This window comes from Artibeus jamaicensis, unplaced genomic scaffold, assembly GCF_021234435.1.
Source record: "Artibeus jamaicensis isolate MK-2021 breed Jamaican fruit bat unplaced genomic scaffold, CSHL_Jam_final contig_196, whole genome shotgun sequence".
Lineage (NCBI taxonomy): Eukaryota > Metazoa > Chordata > Mammalia > Chiroptera > Phyllostomidae > Artibeus > Artibeus jamaicensis.
This window is the reverse complement of record NW_026521401.1, coordinates 1,374,598-1,390,946: the sequence shown is the minus strand read 5'-3', so window position 1 is coordinate 1,390,946 and position 16,349 is coordinate 1,374,598. Positions and strand designations below refer to the sequence as shown.

The following is a 16,349-nucleotide window of genomic DNA, read 5'->3' as shown; positions in this document are numbered from 1 at the left end:
TATGCCCTGACACTGGGAATCAAACCTGTAGCCCTTTGGTTCCCAGTCTGGCTCTCAATCCAATGAGCCATACCAGCCAGGGCTTAAATCCTTTTTAACCTACAGTTTCCCCGTCTGTCACCATCTTCCAAACTTACTTTTCCCCCAGTTATTTTTTTAAGGAATATGACTATTTGACCTATAGTCTGGACTTTGTTGTTTGTGTTCTTGAGGGGGTGGTGGTAAACTGGTTCATCTCTTTCAGGTATTTCCTGTATGTGTTAGTTAAGTCTACATTAGCATTTCATACTTTGGCAATACTTCAAGGTTCCAGGGTAATGTTGATTGTCACTTAAACATTATATCCTTCACTTGGCTTCTCCTAACATCTTACATAAGCATGGTACACTTGTCAAAACTAAAAAATTAACATTGGTAAATACCACCAACTAAAATAGTTTATTCACCTGGCTGATGTAGCTCAGTGGATTGAGCGCAGGCCTGTGAACCAGAGTATAGCAGTTCGATTCCCAGTCAGGGCACCTGCCTAGGTTGCAGGCCAGTTCCCAGCAGGAGACACGTGAGAGGCAACCATACATTGATATTTCTCTCCCTCTCTCCTTCCCTTCCCCTCTAAAGATAAATAAATAAAATCTTTAAAAAAATAGTTTATTCAAACCTCACCAATTTTTCCATTAATGTTTTTTTCTGTTCCCAGAACCAGTCCAGGATATTGTATTGTATTTAGTTTACACAACTCCTTAGTCTCTTCAAAACCGGGCAGTTTTTCGGTCTTTTCTTGTCTTTCATCACCTTGCCTTGTGATCAGGTATTCTAGAGGATGTCCCTCAACATAGGTTTGTCTGATGTTTTCTCATGAATAGACTGACATTATCAATTCTTTTCAGAGACTATCAGGAAGGTGATGTGCCCTTGTTTTATCAGGGGGCACATGATAGCAATATAACTTTTTACTAATAATGTTAACATCAATCACTTGGTTAAGGTGGTGTTTGCCATGGTCCTTTACTATAAAGTTATTATTTTTCTTTACATACTCTACTCATTACAAGAGACACCCTAAATCCAGGCTACCTTAAAGGTGTAGGGAACTGACCTTCACCTCCTGGAAAGAAGGGTATCAGAACATAGGTGGTTGTACATTAAAACCACCAAAGCCATTTACAGGGAAAACCTTGAGGATGGGCAAATATACTGTCATTCTTCCTTAAAGTGTCCGCTGATTTCAGTATTCATCAATTGATCTTGCCTACAGTAACTATTACATGGTGTTATAATCATAATTTCTTTTTAAAAAATTATTTATTTTTATAAAGAGAAGGAAAGAAGAGAAACATCAATGTAAGAAGCATCAATCAGTTGCCTCTTGTATATGCCCCAAGCAGGAACTGAACCAGCGACCTTTTGTTTTGTGAGAATGATGCCTGAACAGTGCCACACCAGTCAGAGCTAATCACTCATCTTTTCACCCATTAAAATTCTTCCTTAAGGAAGACGTGTCCCAACTCCCCTATTTATTTATTCATCCAATCATTTACTTATAGAATTGGGTTCATAAATATTTACTTTATTTTTTGAATTATAAACCAACATCATCATTTATTATGTTGCTCAAATTTTCCAACTTTGTATTTCAGGTACTCTATCAAACTGTCTCCAAATAGTCAAAATTTGTATCATCAGTGAGACAAACCAGTATCACGCTGAGGACACATCACTTCAATGATACTCCTGCCATCCATTTGTTCCCTTTCCTCTTTTAAGCACTTCCTTGCTTTCTTGCAGTACAAGATGCACCTGGCTCATCTTTTATTTTTTTATTCTAGTTGTAGAATCCATAGTTTCTCCAAGAAGCTCTGGTTCCTTTCAATGGAGAACTACATTTAAAAATCAAATCCTGTGTGCATATTTTAATCGTAAAGTTAGTTCTTCTGTATTATACATGGTTTGAAAAAATTTTAATATTCATACCTGTTTTTCTTCCTTGACTAATTTTTTTCCAGTCACGGCTAATTATTTAAAGCCTGCTAACTAAAATAAATAAAAGCATTTATTTACTACTTTTAATAAAATTATAAATGACCTAAATGTCCATCAATGAAAAAACTGGACAGATCCATTGTGGTATTTTCATACAGAGCAATGGAATACTACTTAGAAAGAGAAAAGAAATGATAGCTACACTTTTAACATGCATGATATCCTATAGAAAAACACATTTAGAAAGATACTATTTATGAAAAGTTTTAAAACATGCAAGAAACACTATATATTATTTTAAAAGTTTTTTTTGAGGTACCAATGGCTTAATAACAGTAAGTACCAGCTATACAACATTATAATCTGACAACTGCACACACTATAATGTGCTTATTACAAAGAGATTACACACATGCCAGTAGTATGAAATATATGGGGAAAAACCCCCAAATTTAGGATATTGGTTTGCAGGGGTGGAAAAAGGAAATGGAAAGAAATGTGATCACTGAGAGGTATACAAGAAACAGCATTGCTATTATGAAATTTTTTTAGGGTCTGTGGTAAACACATCAATGCTCACAATATATTGTAATATTTCTTTAAAGATAGAAATGAGTAAGATTGAGTAAGAATAATCAAGTAGTCAATCCATGTGCGAAAAGCTGGAAAAAACCTAACTACCACTCAGAATAAGCTGGTTGAGAGACTGATTTTTAAACCTGGGAAGACAAAAACAGAAAGAAAATGCTATTTAACTACAAAGTATATAAATAGAATCACTAAATACTAAAACATGAAACTTTGGGAACTTGAAATCATAGCAATTTACTTCAAAGAGCTAACAGATAAAGGTTAAATATAGGCTACTGTTAAGTAATAACAATTTATTAAAAGGAAGCTGAGAATATTGAAGAACATAAAGTGCTAAAAAAAGGGGGGATATATCAAGACAAAAGGACCAGCTTAAAGGGGTCCCACTTGCTAAACCTAGGAAAGTCTGAGCTTCAAAATTACAATAATTTATAACCCACTGAATAAAACAAGAACCTGTGGGTCCATACTATAAAAAATAAAAACTTACCATCTTAACTAAGTAATCAAAGTTAATACAGTAGATCCTCAAATAATGTCATTTCATTCAATGTCGTTTTGTTATAATGTTGATGAAATACTGTAGGAACTTAACTCTTGTTTACATCAAATAGTGTATAGTAAAAATGGTTTCATTATACACCATTTTGTTAAAGTCACAGAACCTACTGACGATAGTGAGGACTTACTATATCACCAATGACAGAAATCAACATCGTGTGCTTTCTGTGTGATGATCTGGAGACAGCACTTCACTGATATTCCTGTTGAAAATGCATATTCTGAATCCTGATTATGAGGGAAAAAAAATCTCAAGACTGAGGGACTCTATAAAAAATAAATGGCCCATTCTATTCCCACTGTCAATGTAATAAAAAAACGAAGTCTAAGAAATGTTTCAGGTTAAAGAAGAATAAAGAGATATGACAAATAAATGCAATGTGTGATTCTAGACTTGGAAGAAAAATGACATAAAGAACATTATTGGGACAACAGGAGAAGTCGGGATATGGTTTTGAGATTAGGTAACAGTATAATATCAATATTAAATTTCCTGATTTTAATACTATACTATAGTTATATAAGAAAATGTCACTTCTTAGAAAACACTGAAATATTTAGAGGTGAAGGGGCATGATGACTATAACTTACTCTCAAATGGTTCAGAAAAAAGCAGTATTAGGATAGACACACAGACACAACCATCAGGCAGATGTGACAAATGTTAAATGGAAAGTGCAGATGAAGGACACAGAGATTTCTTTAAAAACTTTCTTGTAGTACTGTATAATTTTAAAAAGCTTACAAAAAGAATGCTATAGAGACATTGTTATGTATTAAATTAAAAGGGACAATTACCATGCTTACAAAATATTCCTCAGTTCCAACGTCACTTAGTGATTAGGCACGAGATTTCTAATGTTAGATTTTTATTTACAGTAAGAAATTCTTGTTGACCATTAAAAACACTCCTTTGCAGCTCTGGTCAAAAAATTCTCAAAAACTGAAGAAACGCATCTCATGTGAATAGTACATGTGCACTTTTACCTGAGACATCCATCTGTCATCTCCTTGAATATCTTCCGCTGCATGGGGAATGGCTGCTGGGTTTGAGTCTCCTTGGCTCATTCTAGACCTAAAGAAAAAAATGACTGTCATGTTTCATTCATTAACAGGAATACTTACTTGTTACTGCTCACTTAAATACTACATGCCAGGTTTTAAATAAAATTTAAGTTTTGTTGTGGTTTTGCACAGAAACAAAACTATTGGACTTTATTTTCAACAGAGATGAATTCCAGGACACAACTGATTACGTCCCATAAATATCTAGCAACACTAAATTTCCAGGCAGGTTTGACTATCACTAGGGAACAATGCATTATGTTTAAAAAACCTGCCCCTAGTATATACATCTATATTAATTTTTCATGATTATGTTTAACTGTTACTACTAAGTGCCACAAGAAACTAGACACTTATAATTCAATGAAATCGACATTATAGCCTTTTAGAATGTTAGTTTATACACTTAAAAATTACTACAGCAATGACTAGAATCCACCAGTTACTAACATCACACAAATAACTGTACTATGATACATATTATGATAAAATTGACCACAGACTTTGGCTCTGGTTTTTGAGAAACACTTACTAGGTATTTTTACTTTTGACAGGGTCCACTAAGGTCATTTTATTAACAATGAGCCCAAATATGGCATCCGCTACTAGAGAATAACTGAAATGCAGAGAAATGATAAGTTCCGATATACTAGAAAGACGAATAAGAAACTAACAATGGAGAAACACACTACAGACGTTAGGTTCAAGAGATCATTTGGCAAATACAAAAGATGATAAAAAAGAAAAATCTAGGGTTTTGTGTTTTATAAAAAAGGAGGCTTTTTTCTTCCTTTGTCATTCTCAAATACAGTTAAGCATTCCTGGAAAGACTATTGCATTTTACCACTAATCATACAAACAAAGTAGCTCAATTCCAAATGATACTAGGTCTTAAAAATATCAGGTTCGACTTTCAGCCAAGATGGAGGCATAGGTAGACACACTGACTCCCTACACAACCAAAATAAGGACAACAACAGTTTAGAAACAAAAAACAACCAGTACCAACAGAAAACTGAACTGTATGGAAAAGACTGACAACCAAGGAGTTAAAGAAGAAACATTCATCCAGACCAGTAGGAGGGGCAGAGTCAGAGTCGGACGCCTGGGCAGAAAGGGGTAGGGGTCCCAGCACAGCAGTGGCTGGAGGACCCCAGGCGCAAAAGGCAGCAGATTGTGGGAGGGGCACACAAGGCAGCCTGAGGACTGGGTGGTCCCACATTCAAGTGCAGATAAACCAGGCAAAATTGGGGAGCGAGACAAACCACCCAACCCAGGGTCCCAACAAGGGGAAAGAAAGTTTCAAAACACCAATTTAAAACACCCATAGGGGCTGAGGTGCCAGGAGAGACTCCCAGCCTCACAGGAGAGTTCGTTGGAGAGACCCACAGGGTCCTAGAAGATACACGAACACACCCACATGGGAATTAACACCAGAAGATCCCAAGTTGCTTGTGGGAAGTGGGGGAAGTGACTAAAATCCGGCAGAGAGTGGAACAAGTGCCATTATTCCCTCTCAAACCCCTTCCCCACATACAGCATCACAAACCAGCAACTGGGTTGACCCACCCTGGTGAACACCTAAGGTTCCGCCCCTCAGTATGTAACAAATGTGCTGAGACCCCCCGCCCAAAAAAAAGCCCAAATGAAAGAAGACATCAAAGCTCCAGAACGAATACAACTAAGCGATGAAGAGATAGCCAACCTATTAGATGCACAGTTCAAAACACTGGTGATCAGGATGCTCACAGAACTGGTTGATTTTAGTCACACATTAGAGGAACAAATGAAGGCTAAACTAAGTGAAATGAAGGGAAATGCACGAGGAACCAATAGTGATGGGAAGGAAACTGGGACTCAAATCAATGGAATGGACCAGAAGGAAGAAAGAAATATCCTACCAGAAAAGAATGAAGAAACAAGAATTCTAAAAAATGAGGAGCGGCTTAGGAACCTCCAGGACATCTTTAAACATTCCAAAATTCGAATTATAGGAGTACCAGAAGGGGAAGAGAAAGAGCAACAAGTAGAAAAGTTACTTGAACAAATAATAAAGGAGAACTTCCCCAATCTGGCAAAGTAGACTTCCAGGAAGTCCAGGAAGCTCAGAGAGTCCCAAAGAAGTTGGACCCAAAGAGGAATACACCAAAGCACATCATAATTACATTAGCCAAGATAAAAACGAAGGAGAGAATCCTAGAAGCAGCAAGAGATAAGGAGACAGTAAACTACAAAGGAGTTCCCATCAGACTGTCATCTGATTTCTCAAAAGAGACCTTACAGGCAAGACGGGGCTGGAAAGAAGTATTTCAAGTCATGAAAGACAAGGACCTACATCCAAGATTGCTCTATCCAGCAAAGCTTTCATTTAGAATGGAAGGGCAGGTCAAGTGCTTCCCAGCTAAAGTCAATTTAGGAGTTCATCATCAGCAAGGCCTTATTGTATGAAATGTTAAAGGGACTTATCTAAGAAAAAGAAGACAAAAAGCAGGTAGAATAAAATGACAGCAAACTCACAATTACTAACCACACCTAAAACAAACTAAGCAAACAACTAGAACAGGAACAGAACCACAGAAATAGAGATCACATGGAAGGTTAGCAACAGGGCAATGTGAGGAGGAGAGAGGGGGGAAAAGTCACAAAGAATAAGTAGCATAGATGGTAGGTAGAAAATAGACAGAGGGGAGGGTAAGAATATTATGGGAAATGTAGAAGCTAAAGAACTTATAAGTACAATACATGAACATGAACTAAAGGGGGGAATGTGGGTGGGAGAGGGTGTGCACAATAGAGGGAATGAAGGGGGAAAATGGGACAACTGTAATAACATAATCAATAAAATATATTTAAAAATATTAGGCTCGGGTTTAGGCCATATCTGACTAAAGATGTAAAATACCATCCACACCCTATGTATATATTTCTTTAGATTACTAAAATTTGTGACTATCAGAAAGTATGGCTACCACCCTGGCTGGTGTGGCTCAGTGGATTGCCAGCCTGCGAACCAATGGGTTGCTTGTTTGATTCCCAGTTGGGGCACATGCCTAGGTTGTGGGCCAGGTCCTTGGTGGGGGGCACACAACAGGTAACCACACATTAATGTTTTTCTCCCATTTTTCCTCCCTCCATGCCCCTCTCTCTAAAAATAAGTGAATAAAATCTATAAATAAAAGAAAATATAGTTACTTATGAAGGACTATATATGTTATGTTTTATACCTACCACCTCCAATCCTCACAAAAATGCTGCAAAATGAGAAAAATGAGGATCAGACAATTTAGGTAATTTGCAGAGCAAGTGACTAAAATTAGATTTGTTTGACCCACTATGCCACATACGGCCCAATGATCAGAAAAAAGTTCACGGTGACTCCTTAATGAGGGTCTTATATCTAACCATTTCATTCAAAAGACATATATAGCGGTGGATGGGGTTCCTCAGTGGACTTAGTGCTGGCCTACAAACCAAAGAGCTGCCAGCTCAATTTGCAGTCAGGGCACACGCCTGGGTTGCAGGCCAAATCCCCAGATGTTTCTCTCCCTCTCTTTCTTTCTCCCTTCCCCTCTCTCAAAAATAAATAAATAAAATATATTTTTAAAAAGACATATATAAATACTATGCTGAACTAAAAACATAGATTTAAAATACAAGAATCGGGAAGAACTATAAGGTGAATCTGTATAGCTCCAATCAGACTATATGTATGATATCTGTTTGGAGTTTGTCTAAAAAAGGTGTGGAAAAATTAAAAGATGCATAAAGAAAAATGATTAAAGGGACTAAAACAAACAGCCATATAGAATTGTTTAATCTTGGGTTTTAGCTTGTGTTTTTAAACCCATAAAACATCTATATGTTCTATGTAAAAGTGTCTTTGGGTCTAAGTTCAATTTTTAGATGTAAGTTGGGCTATTCAGGCTAAATAAAGGGAATGACATAATGTTTAATACTTTTAACTTAAAAAGTAACTTTCTTCCCTGCTGATCAAAAGTCCTACTGGCATAAAACAGACAAAGGGCAACCAATTTTCTCACCTTAGGATTTCAAAATTAGGCAGATAATGTAAACACATAGAACAGCAGCTCCATTTTCCATCCACCAATGGAAAAAGTCTATTTTCTAACTTTTAAAATAGATTTAAGAAACCCAACCATTTCATTAGGTTGTTCTTATTTATTTTACCACTCGGGGAAACAATGAACATGGTGGGTATTTTGAGGCAAAAATTAACTTACACAGAGTTAATTGAGAGACCACTACTGAAGGAGAAAAATAATCTGTCCTGCTCTATTACAGAGCTGAAACTATTTTTACAGGAGACTGTTTAAACGACAAGAGTGACAAACAGTCAATATGAGGCACCTTCATAATAATCTTTCCCTCACCACCGAAAGACGAAATTCAGTGCCTTACACTCATTTCAGTTCATGGGATACCATGTTCAGATCTTGTCGAAAAACTTACAAAGAATTTTGACAACAGGAGAATCTCTAGAGGAAAGAAGTCAAGATGTTAAGAAATTTAAAAATCTGTCCAAATAGTTTTAAAAAATGGGTATGTATAGGACTTCCAGCCAACATCGAGGTGTAGGTGAAAACACTGTGCCTCCTCGCACAACCAAGTCTAAAGACAACAAAGTTTTAGTAACAAAAACACAACCAAAACAGAGAAAATTGAACTGTACGGAAGTCCAACAACAATGAACCATTCAGCCAAACCAGTAAGAGGGGCGGAGCCAACAACTGGCGGAGCGGGCTTGCGCAGGAAAACTTGGCCAGACCTACCCAGGCGCACCTGCCGTGGTTGGCAGATCCAGTGAAGGCGCAAGGCGGCAGGCTGACCAAGGTCACATATTCACGTGCAGATAAATCAGGCAAAGGAGCGAGCAGTGAGACAGACCACACAGGGCCCATCGGCGGGAAGCAACAGAGGGGACAGCCACTGCCCCTCTTTGGCCCTGCCCCCACATACAGCATCATAACCCAGCGACCTGGGTGGCCCTGCCCTGGTGAACACCTAAGGCTCTGCCCCTCATACATAACCGGCGGGAACAGAACAAAACATTACGGCTCAAGAAGAACTCAAAGCCCCAGAGCCAATAACTCTGAGCGACCAAGAAATAGCCAACCTCTCAGATGCACAGTTCAACACACTGGTGATCAGGATGCTCACAGAACTGGTTGATTTTAGTCACAAATTAGAGGAACATATGAAGGCTAAACTAATTGAAATGAAGCAAAATGCACAGGAAACCAATAGTGATGGAAAGGAAACTGGAACTCAAATCAAGGGAGTGGACCAGAAGGAAGAAAAAAATGACCAAACAGAAAAGGATGAAGAAACAAGAATTCAAAAAAATGAGGACAGGCTTAGGAACCTTCAGGACATCTTTAAACGTTCCAACATCCAGATTATAGCAGTACCAGAAGGGGAAGAGGAACAGCCACAGTGGAACACTTATCTGAACAAATAATAAAGGAGAACTTCCCCAATCTGGCAAAGGAAATAGACTTCCAGGAAGTCCAGGAAGCTCAGAGAGTCCCAAAGAAGTTGGACCCAAGGAGGAACCCACCAAGGCACATCATAATTACATTAGCCAACATTAAAATGAAGGAGAGAATCCTAGAAGCTGCAAGAGATAAGGGGATAGTCACCTACAAAGGAGTTCCCATCAGACTGTCAGCTGATTTCTCAAAAGAGACCTTACAGGCAAGAAGGGGCTGGAGAGAAGTATTCCAAGTCATGAAATGCAAGGACCTACATCCAAGATTGCTCTATCCAGCAAAACTTTCATTTAGAATGGAAGGACAGATAAAGTGCTTCTCAGATGAAGTCAAATTCAAGGAGTTCATCATCACTAAGCCCTTACTATATGAAATATTAAAGGGACTTATCTAAGAAAAAGAAGATAAAAAAGATGAACACTGAAAGGACAGCAAACAGTGAAAGGATAGTTATTAACAACCACATCTAAAACAAAAGCAAACTAAGTGGACAGCTAGAACAGGAACAGAACCACAGAAATGGAGATCACATGGAGGGTTAGCAACAGGGGAGTGGGAGGAGGAAAAGAGGGGAGAAGGTACAGAGAATAAATAGCATAGACCATAGGTAGAAAATACATAGAGGGGAGGGGAAGAATAGTATGGGAAATATAGAATCTAAACAACTTGAGACACATGGTCATAAACTAAAAAGGGGCGGAATAGTGGGGAAGGGGTATGCAGGATGGAGGGGAAATGAAGGGGGGAAATAGACAACTAATGGCATAATCAATAAAATATATTTAACTAGGTATGTATAAACTAGGTAGCTATAGAAAAACTGGTTGGGGAAAAGGAAGACACAGGATGTAAGTAGCTGCCACAGTATTGGAAGATTACTAGGAAGTGATATTAGACTTATCTGCATGTCCCCAAAGATGAAGACAGGGCCAAAAATAAAGAGTGAGTCAAATATTGAACAAATATGATTACAAAACAGCATTTCCTATTTCTCAAGGTAGATTTCTTTAATAAGAGATTCAAAGAGAGGCTAGGTGAATACCTAATAAGAAAGCGTAAAGATGAACTAAAGCACATGAATAAAAATTGGTTCAGATTAGTGGGGTCCAAATATTTTTTAAAATCTTTTAAAAATACATCTCAATGTGTAATTATTTATAAATTAAATATGTGAATTATAGTAAATCTGCACATTGTATTGTTCGTTATATTGTTAACCTATATAACATAATACATATATTAGTAAAGTTTGTTTTTTTAATACAAAGAAAATAAATTGAAAAAGCTCTAAATTTTCTCCTGTATTACAATGTATCATCTTCTGCATCCCGGGGGTGCACAACTCTACTTTCAAGACCAATAGTCCAGGAGTATCCAACTTTTTGGCCTCTCTGTGCCACACTGGAAAAAGAGTTGTCTTCAGCCACACATTAAATATACTGCCAACAAATGATCTCTCTCACACACACACCCCCACACACACCCTGATGTTTTAAGTGAATTTTTGATTTTGTGTCAGGCCACATTCACAACCATTCTGAGCTACATGTGGCTAGTAGGCCATAGGTGGGACACCCTCTCTTGAGATCTATGATTCATTTTATAGACATGGATTTTCAGAGTTCCTCCAACAGGTAAACACTGATCTAAAATAATAATTGCAATCAAGAATTACTAAGAACTTACTATATACAACATAGAGTGCTGGGAGCTTTGTATTTAAAAATAAAACCAAACCTCAGTTTTAGGGAACTCATGATAGAAAGAGCTGGGACTTAAATTCTGGGTGACATACCTACAAAGCATATTACTCTTGAGCAAAGAACATCAGAAAAGAGAAAATAGTTCAAAGACAAATTCTAACTTACTAAGTCAATTTACTTACTGTCTTCTATTATTTCTACCCTAATTTAATAGCATTCTGATACCCTGAGCAAAATACTTTCATCTTGATCCTACATTTTTTTCCTGGGAAAAACAAAAGGCTGTACGAACAGAAAAACTGAGAATCAAAATGTCACTTATTTGAGACTACCAGGCAGGTAGAACTGGGAGAAGACCACATAACATTTTCAATTAGCTACTCTTTTTATTTTGTTTTTTTAAACTATAAATACAAGGTCATCCTCTTTCCTCTACAAGGGCACAGTAACTGGGCAAAAACTTCTTTGTGCCTTCAGACACTCGGATTTTGTATTACTTTGACAAATCAAAATCTCATAATACAAAGTAGCTTTCAGTTTTACAAATGCGTATGGCTTGGTAACATTTTACAACAGCAGGTAAAGAAAAATAGCCACAAACGCATGCAATCTCCTCTTTTAAGAGCAAGGCTGAAAATGTACAACCTAATAATGTATTTAGAGGAATTAAATAATTTGAGAGTTAGAGAAAGTAAACTGTTGTGAAAATAAAAATGAAGAATGAATGAAGAGCTATCTGGAGAACAATCTGTGGTAGGTCACAAAAATCTGAATGATTTTGGGTTTCTCCCTCAGGTAGAGAGCAATACTGTAACAGTAGTATTCAGAATGGTCAAGCCGTAATCATTTAACACACCAAAAAAGTACCAACACGGAGGGATTTTACTCCCACCTCACTTTACTGATTCATATCAATCTCCCCTGTGCAGCATTAACTTCTGAGATCATAAACAGCAGGTGCAATCAGAAAAACCCAGCCTAATGGAGATAAAGGCCTAAAGAACACAAGTTCTGTTAACTGACCAGGAAAGGCTATTCCAGGGTAGCTTTTAATTGTTCATTAAAACGAGTTCTCTCTAGAAGATGAGGAGTAAGAGACCTAACACAGCGTATCCCAATTTTCCTGCATGTTCTATCTTCTCTTCTTAACTTGGACTGAGGACGGCATAACACCTCAATTTCCAGATACTTACACCCGACGGTGAAGTCTAATCAGAAACCAGTTCCAACAACAAAGAATTATAAATTCTCAAGCTGAGCTGGTGTTTCTTTACTTTAACCAGGAAACAGGTGGAAGGGGAAAGTTGCACTAAGAATGAAAAGATTTGAATGTTTGCTCTCAGACCAAAGACTTTATTTTGTTTCAGAGGCGGCTAGCAGGGTATTCTTAAGGGGAAGGTAGGCCTTATTCTGAATACCCTGCCTCAGGGGCTGGTGGGTGTGTCTCAGGGTTCCAGCACATCCATAATTTATTATTAAATGCCCCATCTAACAAATTAAAGTACAATGATTTCCTACTCCTCCCTTGCTCCCCCACAGGGAGGCAACCTTTATGAGAACAATGTCCCCAGGAGAAGAATTTAAAGACACAGGCACATCCAAGGCAAAGGCTACTCAAAAGTTCATGAAAGACAAGCACTTGTATTTTCTCCTTCTTCTTTCTCCACACCTTTATCTCACCTCTCCCAATTTAAAGTAGCATGAAATAAGGTCCTAGGGTGGGGTCCAGGTGGTCTTCCCTTTCTTCATGGGTAAGCTCTAAAATTAGGCCGAATATCAAGTGTTTGGTTTTCTTAAGGTTTGTATTGAATTATACATTATGACAAGCAACTCTGGAGTAGAGGTAGTTATGGAAAGCACAACAGTGAGTAACCGCGCAAGGGATCTATCACGAACCTGTAGACTAGAAGGTCCTGATCTGGAAGTGGACATGGATCAGGTTAAAAAACAAAACAAAAGCAAGAAAACCTGTCCACTGGTAGATTTAACTGGCTGGCTGACCTTGGGCAAAGTAACCTCGCTGGGTCCCGTCTCTAAAGTAAGGTGCTATGGAGGAGAGGCCTCTAAGAAACAATCCCTTATGAGTCCTAATAGTCTATGCATTCAAACAATATATTAGAGTAAAAAATGGGTAAGTTTCTAAACAGATGAGCTTTTTCAACAAAAAGAGTACCAAAGTGGTTTGGGCTGCGTTAAAAGCCCCTTGGACAGAAGGAAAGAGAAGGGTCAGAGGTGCAACGTCGGGGCGTGGAGCAGAAAGAGAACAGTTGATACTGGAGGCAGGAGAGTTGCTACAAATGGTGCTCGCCGTGGGGAACCACCGGCCAAAAGGGCTTGGGATGCAGGAAGGCCTCCTCCAGGAAGTGGACAGCGGGAGGGCAGTGCACCCCGCTATGGTTACTTCTCCACGCGGGAAGGCGGGATAGAGAGAGCAGCCAGCTGCAGAAGAGAATCGACAGGTCTGGGGAAAGGTTCCAAGGGGGCCAGCAGGCGACCCCCAAGTCCGAGAACTGCGAGGGCCGCTGGGGAACTAACACCCGGCCGGAGCATTGGGCGCGCGCTAGCGCAAGAGGCCCCACAAGGGGCTGCTGGGGCAGGGTGGGGGCGGGAGACAGCCCCAGGAGGGTGGGGGAGGGGAGGTCGCGGGCCTCTCACAATAACAAATCGCAGCCCCTTCCAACCTCCACTTCTAAACCACATGCCCTCGCCGACCTTGGAGGCACTTACTGAGGCAGAGGGTCCCTCCGGGCCCCAAGCGGCTGCGGCGTGGGCGGGTGGCGTGTCTATTGCTCGCTCAGTCCCGCGGTCCCGCTCTGTGTGTCCCTCGTCGTCCCAGCACTCCCACTTCCGGTTTCCCCGCCACTCAGGCAAATGGCTTCCGGATGTCCCGCCCCATCCTGCCCGACTGGGTGGCTCCCTGCTGTCTACTCTGCCTGGCAGCTGGAGTTTGCTGTTGGCGCCAGCCTTGACCCAGGAGGTTCCCCACTTTATTCTGTGTCCTGCCGTTATTTTGCTTGTAGACTGCATGACTCGGGCCTCTATCTTTCCTCCAGCCGCTCATCTCTCAATTCTGTGTTAATATCACCACAGAGTGGAGAAGACACTCCGGACAATGTGGTATAACCTCATGCTGACACCATACCCTTCCCATTCAGCCAACCTGGCTTCCTTCTCTGCCGAGAGAAATACACCAGATTGCTGGAAGTGGGAGGGAAGTAGGGCTCCAAGGTTAATGAAATAATCCTGTACGTAGAATTTCTGTTTCTACGATGAATGTACGTATTTGGGGGGGACTGCCTCTTAAGGTGATACCATAGGGGAAAGGTGAGTTATAGTCCTTTCCTTAATGATCCATCCAGTTTAATGTGTCAACCTAAGAAATGTGCAGACCTGTAGGAATTTTTATGAGTTTATTTGGGTCAAACTGATGACAAGCACTAGTTAGTAAAATCTCAAGGGGTTGAGAAAATGCTCTGGAAAATAGCAGTTTTACACCTTAATTTTTTTTACATTACAATCAAAGGAGGGAGCCTAAGATGGTCACATGAGACCCCTTGGTGATAGACTATGGAGGCCAGAGAAAGCAAAGCAAAGCAGGAAAATCTCTAGAATTGGATAAAAAGTGAAAAGAATATAACTTACTTTTACATTCGTAGGAAAAGAATAGCTAACAGTCAGCAATTACCACAGACTTCTGGCCAAGATGGAGGCATAGGTGGAAGCACTGTACCTTCTTGCACAACCAAATTTCAGGACAATAAAGATTTAGAAAAAAAACACAACCAGAACAGACAGAAAATTGAACTGTATGGAAGTCCAACAATGAACCATTCATACAGACGGGTAAGAGGAGTGGCGTCAGCAGCTAGCAGAGAGGGGTACTGGAAGGAAAAAGCAGTGGTTGGTAGACTGAACACAGGGAGAAAACGAGCAGACCCAGTGAGGTGCAGGAGACAGCTGGCTGAGTGCGGACACATGTTCGCGTGCAGATAAACGAGGCAAAAAATGGGCAGTGAGACAGGACACGTAACCTAGGGCCCCAGCAACAGGCAATAAAGCCTAAAAGCACTGATTGAAAAAACTTATGGGGGTTGAGGTGCCGGGAGAGACTCTCAGCCTCACAGGAGAGTTTCTTGGAAAGACCCAAAGGGTACTAGAATGTACACAAGCCCACCTACCCGGGAACCAGCACCAGAAGGGCCCAATTTGCTTGTGGGAAGTAGCAGCAGAAGGGACTGAAATCTGAGATAGAACATAGCAAGTGCCATTTTCTCCTCTCTGACCCCGCCCCCATATGCAGCGTCACAACCCAGTGACTGGGTTGACCCGCCCTAGTGAACACCCAAGGCTCTGCCCCTCACATAACAGGTGCGACCAGACAAAAAAATTATGACTCAAACAGAAGAACAAATCAAAGCCCCAGAGCCAATACTTTTAAGTGACCAAGAGACAGCCAACCTACCAGATGCACAGTTCAAAGCACTGGTGATTAGGAAGCTCACAGACCTGGTTGAATTTGGTCACAAATTAGATGAAAAAATGAAGGCTACACTAAATGAAATGAAGGGAAATGTACAGGGAACCAATAGTGATGGGAAGAAAACTGGAGCTCAAATCAATGGAGTGGGCCAGAAGGAAGGAAGAAACAAGAATTCAAAAAAAGAGAACAGGCTTAGGAACCTCTAGGACATCTTTAAATGTTCCAGCATCTGAATTATAGGGGTACCAGAAGGGGAAGAGAAAGAGCAACAAGTGGAAAACTTATTTGAACAAATAATAAAGGAGAACTTCCCCAGTCTGGCAAAGGAGATAGACTTCCAGGAAGTCCAGGAAGCTCAGAGAGTCCTAAAGAAGGTGGACCCAAGGAGGAACACACTAAGGCACATCATAATTACATTAGCCAACATTAAAATGAAGGAGAGACTTCTAGAAGCAGCAA

The 16,349-nt window shown here is 39.8% G+C and overlaps 1 protein-coding gene across 1 annotated transcript in view; it reads right to left on the bottom strand.

Annotated features, from left to right (window-relative positions):
- Positions 1-14,255, bottom strand: part of PAFAH1B2 (platelet activating factor acetylhydrolase 1b catalytic subunit 2) — a 29,334-nt gene extending 15,079 nt beyond the window's left edge. The window contains exons 1-2 of the mRNA XM_037147305.2: positions 14,138-14,255; positions 4,120-4,207 (exon numbers count right to left, since the gene is read on the bottom strand). Coding sequence (XP_037003200.2) covers positions 4,120-4,200 — 81 coding nt within the window. The 5' untranslated portion in view covers positions 4,201-4,207; positions 14,138-14,255. The remainder of the gene's footprint in view (positions 1-4,119; positions 4,208-14,137) is intronic.
- Positions 14,256-16,349: the final 2,094 nt, after the last annotated feature.